Raw genomic sequence first — 20,210 nt, forward strand, 5'->3', positions numbered from 1 at the left:
AGAATCACCAAACTGACTGTGGCCATAACATTCCCAGCATGGTTCTTCCTAATTCTCAAAATCAAGCCTGTGTTGAGTGCAGAGATATCTAGTAAATAGAGACCAGCAGAATTCTCACATACTTCAAACTGCCAAAATATCATGATGTTTAGGTATTCTAACCAGTCACTTCAGCAGACCCATGCTGCTGCTGCTTTTCTCTCAATTCTTCTTCAATTTGTGTTCCTACTCTGTACACAGGAACACTTGCAGTATAAACCCTGTAAACATTCCAAAATACAGTTCAAGCTTTGCTTTGTAAGGATATAATTCTAAGTTACTGAAAACAGGATGACCAAAGAAGAGAGCTTCTGAAACTGAATCAAAACACTTTTGTTTCAATGTCTTCTGGTATCAGTTTGCTATTTAAGCTTCTGGGAAATGAAGCATCTTATCCCTGTCCTGCTACTTCCATTTATTCATATAAATTATACCTCCTTAAATATACTTTATTCTGTGACAGAAGTGTTGGTACACTTCTGTAACTACAAGTTACTAAAGAACTAAGGACGGCAGCAAAGGAGAGAACCAAGCAAAATCTTACATCAGTTCTTGCTGAAATAAATTAAGGAAAATATTTAACAGCTGGGAATCATGAGGTGATATTTTCAGAGACTGACACTACAATTTTTCATAGGCATAGTAGAATTCTATACAAACAGAGACTTTCCTTGAGAAAATTAGGAAATCTAGACACAAACCTAATTAAACACAAACTTAGAGAGGGAAGACTGCAGAGACATAAAATAAGGACTGCTATGCATTGTATAAACAGAAAGCATTTTATTTCTCTCTCCAAAACTGTAAGATAGCAGTTCACTGTCTTCCAGATTTGGAACTACTAAATTCACATCATATAAAACACAGTAGGAAATTATTTTCTTTCAGTCAGCAGCTGTTATGTCCCAAGTCGAAGATGTGCCAGTTTTAGGGCCTGTACTTAAGAAATATACAAATCAAATAAAACCAAAATTAGATAGATTTTCTCCATGGAAAAATATCAGGTTGAGCTCCAGGAAACTACTTCTTGGATATTAAACCAGATGAAGAAGATAACTAGGAACCCTGTAAGAGTTACTTCATTTAAAAGCTTAGCCTACTTTTTAGGCTAAGCTTTTAAAAACAGGTTAGCCAAATATCTATTTCTGTGGTGTAGATTATTTTTAATATCTCACAATCAAACAGGCAGAATGGTATATATGCTTTCTAAAAGCACTCTCCAGCCTTCTGTTCCTATAACTCTATATACCAAAAGGATAAAGTATCACATCACCAGTTAAAGAAAATTCAATCTGTTCCATCAATACAGCTCTCAGGAGATTTGATCCAGAATAGTTTAAATAAATCCTAAAAATGGAGATGATGTAACCACCCTGATTATTTTTTAAATCTTCAACTACAAGAATCTACTTTTAAAATTACCTGGTTTGTTAACAACATCCTGCAATTCAGTGACAGAACCGATTATTGCAGCAAGGAGATTGGAACTAGCAAACCAGCTGAGTGCTTCCACACAGTCAAGCTCTTCCTCTTCACAACCTATGGAATAGAATTGTAGCTACCAACAGAACTGAATAATTTAGATGAGTCACACTACTTTCTTTTTCAGAAATTGACGAAAGCTGAAAGTACATAAGCCACAGCCTATTTTCAGGACAATTTAGACTGTATTAAATATGCTTCCACTTGCACTAAACCAGAAAAATAGATGAATCTTCTAGTTTGGAAAGCATTTTTTATACCATTTTTCCTTGTAGGGGGAGGCATAAGCTCGTTTGGTAACAGAAAGGGACTAAGAGGACTACGTATTTCCACGAAAGGAAATCCAGAAATCTTACATTAATATTTTACCTGAATCAGTAAGAAACTTTTTTACATTTTTCAGCAGGAAATAAGTACTGCAAGTTTTTAATAAAAGAAGAGAACAGACATTCTCAAAAAATAATGTTGGTGGCAAATAATGTAGGAACATTTCAAGAAATTTATCACATAGAGCAGTTGCAGTAGCACCTAGTTCTGAAATCTACAATGCAAATATTGAGGATATCAAACAATGGGAGCTCATGTGTGTAGTTGCAACTTTACTTGCATTGCTAAACAGACTAAGCATTTCCTTTTAGGGGAAATTACATTTATCCAGTTACCTAAAAGTTACAAATTCAGAAATTACATTTGTTAAAATGTCAATAAATTTGTATTTACACTCTATTATAAATAACATTACTATATGTTATTCACTAGCCATATCTTTTGACACAACATTTATCAAAGAAGAAAAAAATCAGCTTACTCAACAGATTACGCTTGCCTTTGGATTCTCCTACACAAACTGGAATTCCAATGCCTTCTTTTAAGCCATTTGTCCATGTGAAGAGGGAACTAGAAGACTGTGCTAAAAGCTTAAGTCTGTTGGCTGCCAAAACTGCAATCACAGCTCTTCGGAATACATAAATCAGGGCCTGGGATTTTCTTTTCTTTAGTTTTGCTTCATCTTGATTGTTTTCCTTTTCATCAGAGAGAGCATGAACTAGGGTCCTAATCTTCTGGTTCACTAGTTCATATATGTTCGCCTGATCCTGGAGAAGGTCTCTTTGGCAAGACATAGCACACAATCGGCCATACAGAGGATACAGGGCACCTGCTAATAGTGCACAGGCTGCCAGGAGTGAGGAATGCTCCTTCTGAAACTGTGTTAACATCTTTTTCACAGAAGTGTTTTCAAGAGCCAATTTCTCTTGACTTTTTTCAAGTACATAAATTTTTTCCTTATTTTTCTCTGCTGCTTCTTGGTATTCCTGGGATCAGAGGGAAAATAAAACAAACTGAACTAGAAGAAATATTAACAAAAAGTTTTTCTACTTAACAAAATCATTTTTACCTAGACAAAAGATAAAAGAAAATACCTTCTTTTTTTCTTCTCGTTCAAGTAACACACAAAATGAACAAGTATTATTAGTAATTATGATAAAACTATCTCTCCTAATAAACAGTTAAACAATGAGATACATGAAAACAAACAAAGTAACAAAGCAAAGTTTGCACAGTCTTCAGTTACAAATGGATTCCTGGTTCCTGATGATAACCCTTAGTACTCCAATAGCCTGCACCTGGTTGTCCACAATGCAGTTTACCAGTTGACTTAACAACAATTGCTTAGTAAGCAATTACATGCTCCAATTTCAGAAAGACCATTGCTCTACAAAGAAGAAATAAAATTAGTATAAGGGAGAGGAAAAAAATAAGGAAGGCTCTGGAACATAAATGTAGACAGATTGGCAGCAGCTGGAAAAGGGGAAGTAAAGGTGATCTCTTAATTACTTTGTAATCAACCCCCTACTTATATATTCACAGATTAATTAGGTCTCATACAGAACTGAGTTTTCAAAAGAACAGTGTAATACAGATGTTTTTATTTTGCTTCATGCCATAATAGATTTTTTTCAAGCTGCAGAACATTTTTTTCCTCTAAATGCCCTGAAACAGGGAAAGAGGGAGATTTAAAATAGCGAGCTGGTATAGAGAAATGAAAATGGTAACAAGTCAGGAAGTGCCAGGACTACAGTTAGAGGATGCAGACTGCAGTACTAGAATCAAGACACTATGCTGAGAGCTCTAAGTGACCTCAGAGACTTAAACTGGGTCCTTGATGCCTAAGAGTATTCTGTGATTGAAACAGTGACTACATTTAAACAGGCTTCACTGGTGTAGGGAGATAATAAATTTTAGGTACTGTTCACAAAGAATGTACAAGCTCAAGTTAAATGCTAATGCTTCAGCTATAATACATGGTCACAAAAAACCAAACATGGGTGGAATTACAAGTCCATATGACGATGAAAACTGAGGATTTTGCTACGTTTCAGATACCTCTCTTAGAGCTATAGACAATTTTGTTGAACATAGAATGACATTATTCCTGTAGCAGTAATCTAAAAAGAAGCAAATTGGGGTATTATCCAGCCATATTCTCCTGCATTCTATTTGTTAGAGATCCCAAACTAGTGCTGAGCAAGGCACCCTAGTTTCTTTCACCTCCTCCATTCTTCAAGTACAAAATGGAAAAAAAATATACACAGCTACCCCTAGAATGAAAATAGAAGATTCCATGCTTCTAAAGAGATCTACCCTAGTCACTTCAAAATGTCTTCGACCAAATAAATATTTTATAATTTTTTTGGAAGGGAAAGAATTTGTAATGCTATTAAAATACTTCAAGTGATACAAAAATAGAGGCCACTAAATGATTTAATTTCAAAATGCAAAATTTACAGGCCACATATGTCACTTTACTATGCTGAAATAAAGTATGAACATGGACAATACTTTCAGTGCTCCTGCATTATTTACAGTGTTTGATTTTTATAGATAAAAACCCTGATAGCATGACTGGAAGGAACCAAAAAGGTAAGCCAAATTTAGAAAACAACCTATGGCTTCTGGCCATCACAGGTGAAAGGCCAATATCGAAGTAAACAAACTGTGATCCCTACAGGGCTGTTGGATAGCAATACCAAATTCAGTGCTCTTGCTAATTAAAGCACTTCTTTAATGCTTTTTGTGATATGGTAATATGCAAAAGTAAATAAGACAACCTCTGACTTCAGAAATGTAAGTTTTGCAAGAAAATAGACCTTCTTTCTTTTACTGGCTAATAATTTCTTTTGCTACACCAGACACGGTTTCTAGAGTTTTCTTTAAAGCTTGAAAGCACGGTTCTTGAAAGAGACATAGATTTTTTTTCCTAAATGTTGGCAAGCTGGTTTCCTTTGGTATTTGAGCTTTGAGGGGCACCTCACTGGGTTGCAGAGCTTCATCAATTCCAAGAAACCTTAACAAAAAATCAGGTGCTATTAGCAAAACTATTTTACCCTACTTCTTACTACACCCTTAGCCTTCGCATGGAAACAGAACTGAAAACTAGAAATATAATGACACAGAGACTTCCAAAGGTTTTTTCTTTTGGAGAGCTGAGCACAGATGGCAGTAGAAGAGACAGGGCCCACCCCCACGTGTACTAAAGCTGCCCCCAGGGAGGGCAAGCAAGCAGGAACACAATGAACAGAGAGGGCAAACAGCATGAAACATGAGCCAAGGCACCATGACACTGTTTGCAAACACAGAGCAAGCAGGAAGGGCACTGAGGCACTGACAATGCAAGCACTTAGCTCAGTGCTCAGTTGGTGATCTTCACTCTCAGCTGATTGAGCTGAGGTGTGGTGTTTGTTTGGACACAAGTTACTTCCTCTGTGCACACCAGAAAGGATGAGGCAACCCAGACTGAGTGCCCAAGAAACCATGCAAGAGTCTGAATCTCAGGCTGCAGGGAATGATGGAGCCTGCCGCTGCTCTCAGGGCAGCAGAGACAACAGCTGTGTGAGTTGTGATCAGGTGGATGACTTACAAAGCCTAATGCTGGAGCTGAGAGACAAAGTAGAAAGACTAAGAAGAATTAGGGAGTCTGAGGAAGAGACTGAGTGGTGGAGCCACATTCTAACACACCTCAGACAAATGCACCCACTGTCCACTTCACATGAAGCCATGGATCCCCCAGCCTCTCACCACCAGGTAGCATGGGACCTTAGAGACAGAGGTGAGTGAAAACTTCCCAGGTACCCTTATACAACAGGTATGCGGCCCTGGAATCTCAGAATCAGGGAAATGAGAATGTGGATGAAAGTCCATCTAGGCTGGACTGATTGTCTACGACAGGGCAGCCTACCCCCTATACCCTGAGCTCCTCAATTAAGAAAAAAAAGAACAGTAATGACTCCTTTTTTACACTTTTTTTAGAGAAATGAAGAGCCCAATATGCTAACCAGAATTAACCTATACAGAAGTATTTTGCCTCCATGTAGTCCAGATAAGAGACATCACCAAGAAACTGCCCAGTGGTACAGCCAACTGATCACTACCCATTACCTATTTACCAGGTGGGTAGCAACAAAGTCACAGTAAAAAGGCTGTGAGTGATCAAGAGGGACCTCAGGGCCTTGGGATAACTGGTTGAGGGATCTGGAGCACAAGCTGTGTTCTGTTCTGTCCTTCCAATTGCAGGGAATGATGGGGCAAAACCCAGGAAAATCCCAGAGGAATACATGGCTTCAGAGGAACAGAAGGGTGATGTTACCATCAGAATTTGTGGGGTTTTGATCATGGGTCAGTTTATATGATACTGAGTCTGCTGACAACAAATGAGATTCTCCTATCTCAAAGAAGGAAAAGGATCTTAGCAGGGTTCACTGAAAGAGCTTAAAACTGGATTTAAAGGGGGACAGGGACAAGGCCAGGCTCGACAGAGAAAAGGTGTGGGAAGGTGAGAACTACAGTGATCACCTAAGCAGCAAAAGGATGCTTAAGAGGGGATGCCTCCTGAGGGTACAAGCATCCAAAGACATAACCAGAAGACAGACTATGCACTCCCACTGGGATATATTGACACAATCAAATACTTCCATGGACTGCCTATACACCAATGCACACAAAATGAGGAACAAACAGGGGGAACTAGAGATCTGTGTGCTGTCAAAGGACTCTGACCTTTGCAATTAGAGATGGTAGGAGAGCTCACATGACTGGAATGCTGTAATAAAGGAAATGCTATTTAGGAGAGGCAGACCAAGAAAGTGAGGTGGTGGAGTTACCCTCTCTTGAGGCAACACGTGGAATGTATATATCTCTGTCTTGGGTGGATGGTGAGTAAGTCAAGAGCTTATGGGTTAGGATAAAAAGGCAGATCAGTAGGGGTGACATTTGTGGGTGTACACTGCAGGCCACCTGAGCAGCAGGAGAAGGTGGACGAAATCTTCTACAGGCAGCACAAAGCAGCCTTAGCGTCACAGACACTGGTTCTTGTGGGGGACTTTAACTACCCTGACATCTGCTGCAGAACCAGCACCATGAAACACAAACAGCCCAGGAAGTTATTGAGAAGCAGTGATGAGAACTTCCTGCCACAGGTAGGAATATTGTGCTGTTTGACCTCACACTTACAGGGAAGGCCTTGTTGGGATGTGAAGGTTGGGAATTTCAGCATCAGGGTGGGAGGAAGCAAGTAAAATGGTAACCATGGACTTCAGGAAAGCTAACTTTAGCCTCTTTGGGGATCTTCTCAGAAGAATCCTACAGGAAGAGCCCCTTAAGGGAAGAGAGGTGCAAGAGAGTTGGTAGATGTTCAAGGATAAGTTCCTTCAGGCTCAAGAACAATACATCCCAATGCAAAAGAAGTCAGGCAAAGGGGTAACAGATTTGCATGGTCAAATGAAGAACTGTCATTACCCAGGCAGGAAATACACAGGAGATGGAAAAAGGGTCAGGCTACTTAGAATGAAGATAGAGAGGTTGTCAAAGTAGAAATGAGACAAGGAAATTCAAGGTGCATCTGGAATTCAATGTGGCCAAGCATGTCAAGGACAACAAGGGAGTGATCCTGCCCCTCTGCTCAAACTTAGTGAGGCTACATCTGGAGTGCTTTCTCCAGTTCTGGGCTCCTCATTACAAGAGAGACATGGAGGTCCTGGCGCAGGTCTAACAGAAGGTGACAAAGGGACTGGAGCATCTTTCTTAATAGAATGAGGGAGCTGGGCCTGTTCATCCTCAAGAAGAAATGATTGAGAGGCAACCTCGTATATATTGTCTCCCACAACATCCTTGCAGGTAAGCTCAGGAAATGTGGGTTATATAAATGGACTTTGGGGTGAATCAAGAACTGACAATTGCATAGCTTGGTGGGTTTGTACAGACACTGTCCTAATAGGGCAGCACAAAATCCACATGGAATAATGATTTTCAAATCTGGTTGATGTGGAACCAGCCAGACACTAAAACATAAAACAATGTCTGCTGCAATAGGCTGCAAGTGTTACAAAGGGGTTTTTTTTAAGATACTTCACATCAGTGGTGGAAACCATTCTGTGACATAGTTGCCAAAATCTCCTCCAAGAAGAGGCAACGAAAAGGGGATATGCAGAATGTAGTCCTCATAGTTCCCTTCCCTGCTCCCCACCCCCCAAAAAACCTGATCAGTGGACCAGAACCCAGCTGGTGGCCTGCAGTCAGTAGTGCTCCCAAGGGTCCAATCTCACTGAATTTGTTTATCAGTGACATGGAGGAAGGGATCAAATGCACCCTCAGCAGGTTTGCTGGTGACACTAAAGTGGGGGCAGTGGCTGATCCACCTGAAAGCTCTGCTGCCATTCAGTGGGACCTTGATCAGCTGGAGGGTTGGGCAGAGAGAAACCTGATGAGGCTCAACAAGGGCAAGTGCCAGGTCTTGCACCTGGGGAGGAACAGCCCCAAGTGCCAGCACAGGCTGGGGCTGCCCTCCTACAGAGCAGCTCTGTGCAAAAGGACCTGGGACTGCTGGTGCATCACAAGCTGTCCATGAGCCATCAGTGCCCCCATGGCCAGGAGGGCCAATGTCATCCTGGGGTGCATTGGGAAGAGTGTGATCCTCCCCCTCTACTCAGCCCTAGTGAGGCCACACCTGGAGTGCTGTGTCCAGTTCTGGGCTCCTCAGCACAAGGGAGACAAGGAGCTACTGGAGAGGGTCCAGTGGAGAGCCACAAGCATGATCAGGGGTTTGGAGCTTCTCTCTTTTGAAGAGAGACTGTGGGAGCTGGGTCTGCTTAGTCTGGAGAAGACTGAGAAGAGATCTCACCAATACACAAAAATATCTCAAAGGCGGGGGTCAGAAGGATGGTGCCAGACTTCTTTCAGTGGAGTGATCTAGCACTGATGTTGGATGAGGAGCAATGGCCAAAAACTAAGGCACAAGAAGTTCTACCTCAACATGAGGAAAAACTTCCTTGCACTGAGGATGGTGGAGCACTAGAACAGGCTACCCAGGGAGATCGTAGAGTCCCCTTCTCTGGAGACACTCAAAAACCTCCTTGATGCATTCTGGTGTAACCTGCCCTAGGTGACTTTGCCTTGGCAGGTGGGTTGGACTAGATGGTCTCCAGAGGTCCCTTCCAAACCTAACAATTCTGTGATTCTCATCGGTTTCTACAAGTATCTAAAGAAAGGGCATCAGTGGATGGATCTGGTTCTGCTCAGTGAAGCCAAGAAACAGGACAAGAGGCAATGGGCACAAACTGATACACAGAAGTTCCACCTGAACAAGAGGAGGAAATTCTTTTCTGTGCAGTGATCAATTGCCCAAAGAGGTTGTAGAGTCTCCCTCACTCAGGATATTTAGGAACAATCTGGACACAATTCTGTGCAATGTGCTCTAGGACAACCCCCTTGAGCAGGGGGGTTGAACCAGATGACCCACTGTGTTCCCTTCCACCCTGACCCTTTCTGTGTTTCTGTGAGTCAGTGATTCTTGTAGTTCAGCTGTTTTATTTTTCCAAATATATATATATATATATAAAACAACATAACATTATATATATATACATATATATATATGTGTATATATATATATATATATATATATATGTATATATGTATAACAACATAACAACATCAACTGTCCTGTCCTCCCTTTGCTGCGTTTTAAGTACATGGGCCAGACATGCCTACCAAAGACACCTGGTAGGTCAGAACCAGCAGAGTTGAACACATTTCTCTTCCTCCCTTTGTACAGATTATTGTGATTTGTCATATAATTGCAATATATCCCATCCTTTATCTAATTCACATGCCTTGCTGTAAAAGTACTCCAACCAAGGAAAAAGAAAAAAGAACAGTTTTTTTTTCTCCCCAGGGGACTTTTTCCTTTTCGTGTTTAGCAAACCTTTGATTTTTCTGTTGAAATTGACATTTTAAAGTAGTTACAGTATTTTTCTCTTACAATATGTTTTTGCATATCAGAACAAAACCCTTCTATTTTAAGCAGTTGCCACAAAAAATGGGGACAGATTAATAAATGTTTATATAATAAACAAACAACAACTGGTAGTTAAAATTCAGATGAAATTTCCTATGAGACTATAAATAATAAATAATTTGTGTGAGGCTAAGGAACAGGCATAGTAACATTTTCAAAATGGCATACTATCAAATCAAGAGGACTAGACTTCTGCAACAAAAGGCAAAAAAAAAGGATATGCATTTTAAACTTCATTGACTCTCCAAACATGGAGACCACTGACAAAGAGTGGTATCTACAGAGTGGCTTGTTTATTGCTGACCTGTGATAAGGCTACTCTGGGAATTTCTGTCCTTTAGAAAAACAGTAAAACTGTTTCTGATTACATCATCCATCTGACCTACAGTACCAACTGTGAAGTAGTACCTATTAACATTCATAGATCCTATTGTGGAACCAGAGACCATGAACAGTACTAGCTGGAGACAGAAGTAGAAGCAGGTGTCACTGCCACTAAAACCTCCAGATTCTGCAGCATTTTAATTATAAGGAGACCATTCTAAAAAGCCCTAACTATCTACTGCAGTTCTACTAAACTAAAACAATAATTTTCAAGATACACTGCTTATACTGCTGTGCAATTAGAGCTCTCCATTAACTCCTGAGAGTGTGAATTGACACTCTATGGTTTGCTTTCATAGACATGCCAACAATTTGAAAAACTAAAGAAGTCTCAACAGGACCTCTGAGGAGAAAATATCTAGAAGTAGTCATGGAACACTGGTTGAAGACAAAGCTACAAATAAAAGGAAGCATCCTATGATGTACCATTAGGTTGGTGCAGGACAGCAAAAATCCCTCATCTTGCCTTTTGAAAATGGAATTAAACCCTACAAGGGGTTATTTCACTAAAGTGCTTGTAATTAACACTCAGATCTTTGGATCTTTGCTACAGTTTCCTTGTAGTGCTAGAATAAGTGTCCTAGAATGAGGAGACCCTCAGCTGTACAATGAAATACTGGCAAATTATATTCCACTTGTAGTGATTACATGTTTCCTATCAAACTTAATGAATAAGGGTTGCTAAAATAATTAAATTTAAATATTGCATTCTGCATCTTTATGTAATCGCTGGCAATCAGTAAATCTTAAAGATCTTTTGAAGATATTCTGTAACTTGTGGCACATTTTCCCTTGTTTCCTTTGGAAATAAGGCTATGATATTAGTCTGTCTCTACACCTCTGATCAAACAAAGCACTGATCTTGCAGACAAATATGCCTAACTGGCTCAAAATGCAATAGGTAAAATACAGTTAAGCCAGGAAAAATGGGCAATCAGGACTAGGACAGCCCTAACAGTAGACATTTATGGACCCTATGGATGCCAGGAAAGGAAAGGCTTAATTTGGTATTTGCAAATTAAAGTCAGTCACAAGTTAGAGATCGAGAAGAAATTAGACTGTCTTCTTGAGAGCTTGACACTTAATAGTAAGGAAGGCAAACTGGAACATGAGATGGAAAAGAGATTGTTGAATCATCTAAGTGTATACAGATATTGCACTACCTAGATTACAGAACTACCAGCTTGCACTCCAACATTACATAGCCTGCATTAGAAAATATGCCCAGATGTTTTCTAAGGGAAAATATTCCCCTTTTAGAGATTCAGTAGTCCTGTACAGCAAGCTGACAGATGAGATTTATTCCAAAACACATGCCTAATGTGCACTCCACAAAAGAGACTGATTATCAGCAAATGCTTTACACACTATCTATACAATTCAGCTGCAGAGGCTGGGAGGTTTAACACCATCCCAAAGAACAGTGCAGAGCACCTATTTTTCACAATACACTAGAGTTTTTAAAGACATGACCCATCATCCATAGGAGGAAGAAATTTAAATTGTGTAACTCCACTTTTTCTTTTGGAAGGAAGAAAAATTAATTTTAAAATTAAGCTTCATTATTCCATAATTCTTTTTGTTGGCACATGAAAGCCATAAGCTGAAACTACAGGATGTTGGGGAAATTAAATATAAATCTGGATGCCACTTATTCCACTCATAGTGACGTTTTTAGCCTTGTCAATATCCAACATGAAATGTAAATATCAAGCAAAAAAATCTACAAAATGATAACTCAGTCCTAAGAACTCACCATAAATTGCTCTGTAAAAAGAATGCTTCATAAATATATTTTTCAGCACACAAAGACTTCCAAGACTAAAATCTGCATCAAATATAGCATTCTTCAGATGAAGTAATCACAGGTGGCAGTCACAAGTAACAAGGCATACCTTATTTCCTCAATTTCACAACATTTTTAATTGAAACACATGTGATTGAAATGAATGTGATGGAAAAGATGGTGAATGGTGGTTGTAGAATAATAGTGAACATTTCAAATTGCAAATAACTTGACTAACAATCAGTACCAACAGTTTTACACTTTTGACCCACTGCTCACTGTATCATCTGTGTAACAGCATCCTCTAAAACTGTTGCTAATTGGTTTTTAGGGTCAGAATGCATATTTCTAAATTTATCCCCAGATGAGACCATTTTACTGTATCTCTACAGTCTTTGCAAAGCATGAACTGAAAAAAATCACTGCTGCCCTACATAATTCTTAAATCAAGCAAATTCAATCTTACAGCCTTAACATTCTCAAAAAAAAAAATCAGTAGCAACTGTAAGCCAAATTAGGCAATTCACTTCTAGAATGTTTTAACAAAGACATTTATTTCTTATTATAAATGAAGTCAATACTAGCATGGAGTTTGCAGGCATTTTTAACTTTAAACAACCTTAAACTGGTTAGGGGCTCAAACTACTGAAATAATCCATTAAATATTTACAAGAAAAAAAAATCAGAAGTTCATAGCACCATACCTGTGCCCTTGCATGAACTTCTCCAAGGAGGCCTGAGTACTGCTGTTCCAGATACTTTTTTTCATTCTGCCAACAGCTTGCCTGTGCTTTCATTTGTTCAGCCATTTTGTTAAAAGCATCTTCCTGACTCTGCTGAAGCTCCTTCATAGTATTGGACTTGTTTTTAGAAACATATTCCAGGTGAGATATCTGTGTGACAAGCATTTAAAAAGAAATTCTTTTACTTCTCTAAACACCTTTTTACTTTATTGTGCATATCAGTTTAACCACAGACAATCCTTGCATAAAATCTAAACTGTAATTTCTTCAATATATTCATTAAAACTAAGTGAAAGTCTTTAATGACAGATTATTTACTTGAGTTGTGCAACAAAATGAGCAAAAGATTTGATTCAGTTTTGCCATTGTTGTACCATACTGCAGATATTTGTTGCTTTCTTTGTTGAAAACCTGAACTGGATACTTCTTTACACAAAAGCATTAAATCTTGTGTTGGTGAAGTACCAATCTGAGTATACCAGTCCATTAGAAGTTTGCAAGAATTGCAAATAATATCTAAAAAACCAGTCCTTAATTTAATTTTTGTTTTAGTGGAAAACCAAAACATTCCAGTTACTATTAAGCATTAAAAGAATTTCAGGACATTTTAGCATACAGAAGTTGTTTTCAACAAGTACAAATGTATTCACTCTGTGGATAACTTAGGAGCTCCCATGCAAATTAAATGGAGGAATTAATCAAAGTAACAATAATCTTTAAATGCACATACCTACAATTAATTGAGAGAGTATCAGCAAGCTACTTTTCAAATATGTCACACAGAAATGCAAGAGGAAATCTTTTTTCCTAAGAAAGCAGGTACAACGTAAGTGACATACTGTTCAAAATCCCTGAAAAGCTGATAAGTATCTGAAAAAAGTCCTAGAAACCTCACAGTCAATATCAACAACCATACTAAATTAAAGAGCAAGAAACAATATGACACAATATCCCCAAACACTGCCAATAATGTTCACTCCTTCTCTTCCACTCCCTTTCCTCCTTTACTTCGAAAGTAAAACAGAAAAGTACATCAAATGTTCATAATCCAGATTTTATTCTACCCCTTTGATTAGGAGGTAGGTCCAACTGACTGATGGGGTATTCATTAAATGATGGGCAGAGTTAAAACAATTCACTGTAACCAGTCCTGCATCTTACTCAGACCAGAAGAGTGGTCACTCCTGAAGATGAAAAATCTTCAAAAGAAGATTATGAACCTTACTATGTCTCAAAAAATGTCAGTACAGACAAGTTCTGGAGTTGCTGTACTAGTCTTAGGACTGATCTGATCAGTGGAGCCAGAAAATGAACTGAAATTCTAAAGACTGTCATATGTTAGTCTGTGGAGTCAGTTTGATTTATTTAAAAGATCTTTTCTTTCCTAAAAATGCAGGTATTTCTGGAGAGAAAGGCCACATAAGTTTACTTACATCCTGAAAAGTACAGCTCCTCCCTATAGCAAGTATTGAAATGTTTTATAAAAACAGGTATTTTCTATTTGTGCTACTGAATATACTTCTATAATCCATGAGTTACAATTAAATGAAAAAAATATACTGTCATTCTTTCAAATTAAATAATAAACTCTGAATAATAAACATATAATTTAAAGACTATACTCCTTGAGTAAGGGCATTTTGTTTCAGTTTTATGGTAAAATAAAGACTTGCTTTATTAGTGTAAATGACTAAGTTCTTTGAATTGCTTCATCAGTAAGATTAATTTATTTTCTTTTAATTAGGTCCCTGTGGCTAATATTGGCTAGTACTATTAGCATGTCCTGCACTGAAAGTGGAGCTTAGAGACTTCATACAGACTTCAGTCACATTTACATGCCCACAGCAATGGCATCAAACTGAGTTGTAGACAAGCCATAATTAATGGTATTGAATTATTAACGTCCAAATTCTTTTTGAAATAAGATGAATGTCAGTCCTTTTTAATGATACTGCGATGTGGACAAATGTCACTGAATTTAATAGAGGTAGCTGGTGCCTAAGGACACTTACCTTCTCATTAGCCCTGTTGAGGTCTGAGATCAGGGCATCAACATTCTCCTGCAAGACTACACAAAGCTCAGGCCAAGAGAATCTATCTAGGATGCCTTCTGGTTGTTTTATAAGTACACAGCCTGCTATCAAATGCTGGTATAAGCTATGAAGGAAGGTTAGCTTCTCCTGAAACAAAAGGAGAATTACATGATGTATCTAAACAGTGTTAGAATTGAAAGACGTGCATCACATTGGCAGTAATATGAACTACAAGGAAGTGAAAAAGCCCCCACATCTCATTCAAAAGCCTTTTTCAAAATACCACAATTGCTAAAATTTGCAGTCAAACATATTGAAGCAAATGTAAGAAAACAGTTTTATAAAATGTGTCTATTCAGACATAATACATAAATAGCTTATATAAATACAGAACAGTCCTGCTGTTATCACAACGACTATCTGATACAGATTAAAAATTCCATGCTATTAGTACATGCAATTTATTTATTTATTTATGGCAAAACCTTCAGTTATACTCCAACTGTACCCACTTACAACAACTGCAGAGCATGCAGAAAATTCTCTGATTGACTTGGCAGCACAACACACCATTTATACAACTATCGCTCTAAAGTCTTTTTAAAGTTGCTTTTGTATTATATACGAGACTAAACGGCCAGACAAAATAGGCTTTTAGCTTCATGAGTTAAATTCCACAAACCATGCCGCATTCATTTACACTGATTTTAGTCAGTAATACAATAAATTGTCGCAAGTTATAAATAAAATTTAGCAACAATAGCATGCTATAGAAATTCCATCCTTAATGCTTGTAGTAGATTTATGCAACTTAGCAACTTTAATTAAGACAAGAATAGCAAGCTGTACCTCAAAAGTCACAAGGACAAAGTCTGTAAACTATTGCAAAGGTTCCCATTATTTTCCAGGGGCCTTGGTAAAGGTTTTACATGGCCAAGACTGGAAAGCAGGATTTTTCTGAGCCCTTTCCATTACACTTAGGTGTATTTTCTCACAATTATCTCATGGTATTTTAGGCAATTAAAAATAAATTGTAGTTCAGTTTAGTTTAACTTTGTTTCTAACAGATCTACAAATTCTCCAAGGAAAATCCAGTGTGCCACCATCATTACATTGGATGTTTGAGCTGTGATAAAACTAGGACGGTAATTATCCATTTGGCGTAAGAAACAGAATTGCAAGACCCCAAATCAATTCACACATGTTGAATGCAACCACAGGGTTGTAGACATGCTGCCTTTACAATATAGCCAGACTTCTAGTTTCCTCCGCTTTAATCATTATCTGATGTGTGTAACAATTCCAGCTGCTTCATGTGGACCCTATTTAAATACCAGACTGTAAAAGAGGTGGAAAGAATGTTTCCTTTTTACTCAGTTGGCATCCATGTCCAAATTTGTGGAAGTAATGAGCTCAATATGCACAACAACTACAAGTATATCATTGCTATTGCTAGTACAGAACCGCTTTATTGGGCAGAAAAAGCAACAAAATTAACATCTGTTAATACATATAAGGAGAGAGATAATAGTTCTGAAATAAGACATTGTAGATCCATTCCCACATATAGCACACCACAATTAGCTAATAGATAAAAGGTAAGAATTTCTAGGTTTTGTGGCATGCATGCAAAACTACCTCAATTCCATATTTGCTATCTATCAATTGCCATATGGATAAGTAATTAACACATGATAATGACAATATTACATGTTTCAATTATAAAACATTTCTGCTTACTTTTAATTTGAAAGAAAGAAATAATTGTTCGGCAGGCATAGCTTTTTAAATAAAGTCTGTTTTTCAAAAATTCATAATACTGGAATGATTAAGCTATTAGTTCTGATATAGAAGAAAGGAGAACCAATATGTCCTGAAATCCTGTGATATTAAACACATATTTCAAAATACATATCCTAAAATCCTATTTTAGAGATAAATCTGTTAAAACTAAGAGTAACCATCTGATGTATGTAAATGTACAAAGCTGAGATTAAATAAAGACTCTCTGACAGTGATCTTGTCTCTTGTAATACCTCCATATCCTTCTGGTAAGCTCTGGTAAGCTTCTGGATTTCATTTTCAGATTCTGTGGCACGTACTTGCTCTTTCTCCCAGCATTGCTGTACATCCTGTAGTTCCAATTTTAAAGTTTCTATTAAAGTCTCTCTGTCTGCACACTTAGTGTGCAGATAGTTTAACTCTTCATTGGCATCAGCCATGGTATCCCGAGCTTCCTATAAAACAGAGGAATTTAACAGAAAAGCTGGTATAAATTTTACTCTATAAAATGCTACCTTATTCAAGTGTTCATCACCTGAGGAAAGAAAGAGTCATATAAGCACATGTATTCACAGGATTCCAGGCTAGGTGGACTTTATCTTTCAAGAACAGAATTTCAAAATTGACAATAGGCCTCTTCAACAGCTTGCAACTAGACAGCATTAGAAATCCATCTCTAACAGGTAAAAGTTCCATGATGCAGTAATCTTCACAGTCCCTTCTACCCCCACAAATGAGATGCAGAACACAGGGATGCAACTTATCCTCTGCAGAGTGCAAAGATCTCAGACCTATTGAAAAGATACATTATTTTCTTAAGTGAATCCCTGATCTGTTAGGGCTGAATCTGCAAGCAACACAGCCGCTGTTGTTCAGTGCTGTTGTATTCTCTACATGCAAGATAAAAAAAAAAGTGCGGGCTCTCTTGGAAGGCTTGACCATGGGAAGTAAGTAATAATCAGAAATGCTAATAAATACCATTATGTTACCAGCACCAAAATCTCACCAGGTAAACATAGAACTTAATACACTATCCCCTTTGAGCCAAAATATGGTGCAGTTACACTGGATTTCCAGCACCGCTAAAGTTTGCAAAAGGTCAGACTGAAAGCATTGTTTATTTTTCATAAAATCATAGCTTCATAGACCATAAAATCATATAAAAGATATCACCAAATTCATCAGAAAATGACAAGTTTTATTCATCTAAATAAAAACATTAAAATATTAAAATAATTTTAAATTTCTAATACAAATGCTTTCAGACTGCATCTAGATTTTTATCATCTATACAATATTATTACCAAAAATTTGGAGAGATTGAAAACAGGCAAATTGCATAAAGACCAGTACCCTGTGTGTGTAGCAAGCTCAGTTTGTGTGTGAAAAATACAAGTATCACTTGCAAAGGGTTGCAAAATTTTTAGGTGACTTAAAAAGGTGCTGTAACAGAAGTCCTAAATCTTCTGAACATAAATTAGTAAAGTTCGTAACAGGTAACAACACATCATGTACAAGTATCCATTAATGTGAAGATTCAATGAATATTACAGAAAAGCACTGCATAAAACATAAAGCAGCATATCATCAGCAAAAGAATCTGAAAAATGCTGTGTTTACAGACATTCTATGTTGGCAGTAATACAATACACTGCTAGTTGGGAGATTAAGTTAAAACACAACCTCAGGATTTGCTTACTCCCTTGCCTATTGATTTAGCCAGACAGGACATTACAAAAGTGGTGTCAGGCAAAAACAGGAAAAAAAAAATTTGTTCCAAAACAAAAAGAAAGAAACAGGAAAGAGCTCTCAAGTGTTTTTATCTCAGGTAACTTTTACTCCATGAAATTTTAGGCTGCACACTTTACAGCTGTTAAAGACAACTTGCATCACATGCATTGACCTTTCTGATAAACACAAAAAAAAAAAAAACCACTAAATAATTGACATCTTTAATAAAATATACCTTCATATGCACAGAGGTAATTAAATTCTCTTTACCTTTTCTTGAGAAAAATGGTTAAACAAAAAAGATTACTGATAATGATTTCAATATAAAATGATTCCCTGCAAATTTATCAATGTATTTTAATTATTTCAGAAGTGCAGTCATTGAAATTATATACTTTATAGTGGTAACCAGGATAAAGCAGCATGGTTTCACACAAACTTGAGAGGTAAACTAGTTTGCTCAACAGACTACAATGATATAAAGACTTACTCTGATACGAAAAAAAGATACTTTTAATCCAGAAAGATACCTTTTGCAGAATGTTCAAATTTCATGCTACGTTCATTAAACCATACCTTAAGGTCTTGTCTTAAAGCACACATTTTCTCCTCAGATACCTCAAGTTCTTTTGTCACCTTTTTACACAAAGTCTTCGTTTTCTCAAGCTGCAAAAAATATGGAAGTCAAACAGGCTTTTACAGAAAGGCTGCAATGATCTATTCAATACAATAGAAAGGAAGAATTTTGTATATAAAAGTAAAAAAACAAAATTTATTTCAATTTCTTAAAGAGCTTTTGTACTCCATACAATCTAAATAACATGCCATTACAAAACACTAAGTAACTCTTTTATAATGATTTAAAATAAAGAGTAGTGGCAGAATCCCAAACTGAGTCCATTCTTACCTATCATATCAACTCTCAAAATGTCTGACAAAAACACAGATTTTGAAATGCACTTGAAAGCGTAGTAAATTCAGATAATGATCTGGGGAGTGGTTTGAGAAAACAAGTTTTCAAGTCAGTGGCCATTTGCAGAAATTGTCCAGCTACAAGCTTGATTCTTTACTGAGCACTGGATAGTATTCACATACTGTAAAAAGCAGCAATGTACCACAGAGGCACAGTGAATTTTAGGGTTGAAAGCAAAAGCAATCTCAGAGGTTGCTTAATGTGTACTGAGGTACCAGAATGGGTACTAGCTTCACTTTCCACTTTCAAAAACGGTTATAACGGTGATACTGCTAATACCTGACATTTAAGGAGCAACTCAGAAACAGAATACCTCATTTACAAAATTTATTAATTACATTTAAAATGTTTATTTTTATATTTTGATGTCAGGAAGCTTGGCAGACCTCTTAGAAACAATTATAGTAAATTAAAGAATGCCACTGGAATATTTCCAGTCTTTTTATTGGTTTACTAGTCTTTTCCCCTTATCCAAACATATTCTGGTGTCTGCACTATACAGAAAGTCAGAAGCTAGTTATCTACAAAACCCAAAACACTTCTACACCTTTCCAGTTTGTTAGTTTGTGTGACTACACAAACTAACTAGATCTTTTAATCTAATGTTTAACATAGTAAGTTAAAGATGACACATGACAAGTTTACCAGCATATTTCACATATGTATACAGGTATACACATACATTAATAAATTCATCAATATGTGGGATCTTGTTGAGAATCTTTTTATAAAGAAAATCACTAAAATTTTCTTACTGTTGTGTTGCTTACTAAAACTCTTCCTTATTGTGTATTAAAACATCCTAGTTTTATTGCACAGTGCCCTTTACAGTCCCCTTGTGCATTATTGTATTATTTAAAAGTTTTATTATTAAACATATCTCACACATAAAAAGCCAAAAGCAGCA

General features: G+C 37.3%; 1 protein-coding gene across 9 annotated transcripts in view; it reads right to left on the minus strand.

The window, feature by feature from the left end:
- Nucleotides 1-20,210, minus strand: part of CCDC171 (coiled-coil domain containing 171) — a 159,956-nt gene that overhangs the window by 83,147 nt on the left and 56,599 nt on the right. For all 9 annotated transcript variants that reach the window (XM_054004235.1, XM_054004233.1, XM_054004232.1 and 6 more), the window contains exons 12-17: nt 18,907-18,996; nt 16,854-17,054; nt 14,797-14,964; nt 12,746-12,934; nt 2,330-2,834; nt 1,462-1,578 (exon numbers count right to left, since the gene is read on the minus strand). In XM_054004235.1, coding sequence (XP_053860210.1) covers nt 1,462-1,578; nt 2,330-2,834; nt 12,746-12,934; nt 14,797-14,964; nt 16,854-17,054; nt 18,907-18,996 — 1,270 coding nt within the window. The remainder of the gene's footprint in view (nt 1-1,461; nt 1,579-2,329; nt 2,835-12,745; nt 12,935-14,796; nt 14,965-16,853; nt 17,055-18,906; nt 18,997-20,210) is intronic.

This window comes from Vidua macroura, chromosome Z (genome assembly GCF_024509145.1).
Source record: "Vidua macroura isolate BioBank_ID:100142 chromosome Z, ASM2450914v1, whole genome shotgun sequence".
NCBI lineage: Eukaryota > Metazoa > Chordata > Aves > Passeriformes > Viduidae > Vidua > Vidua macroura.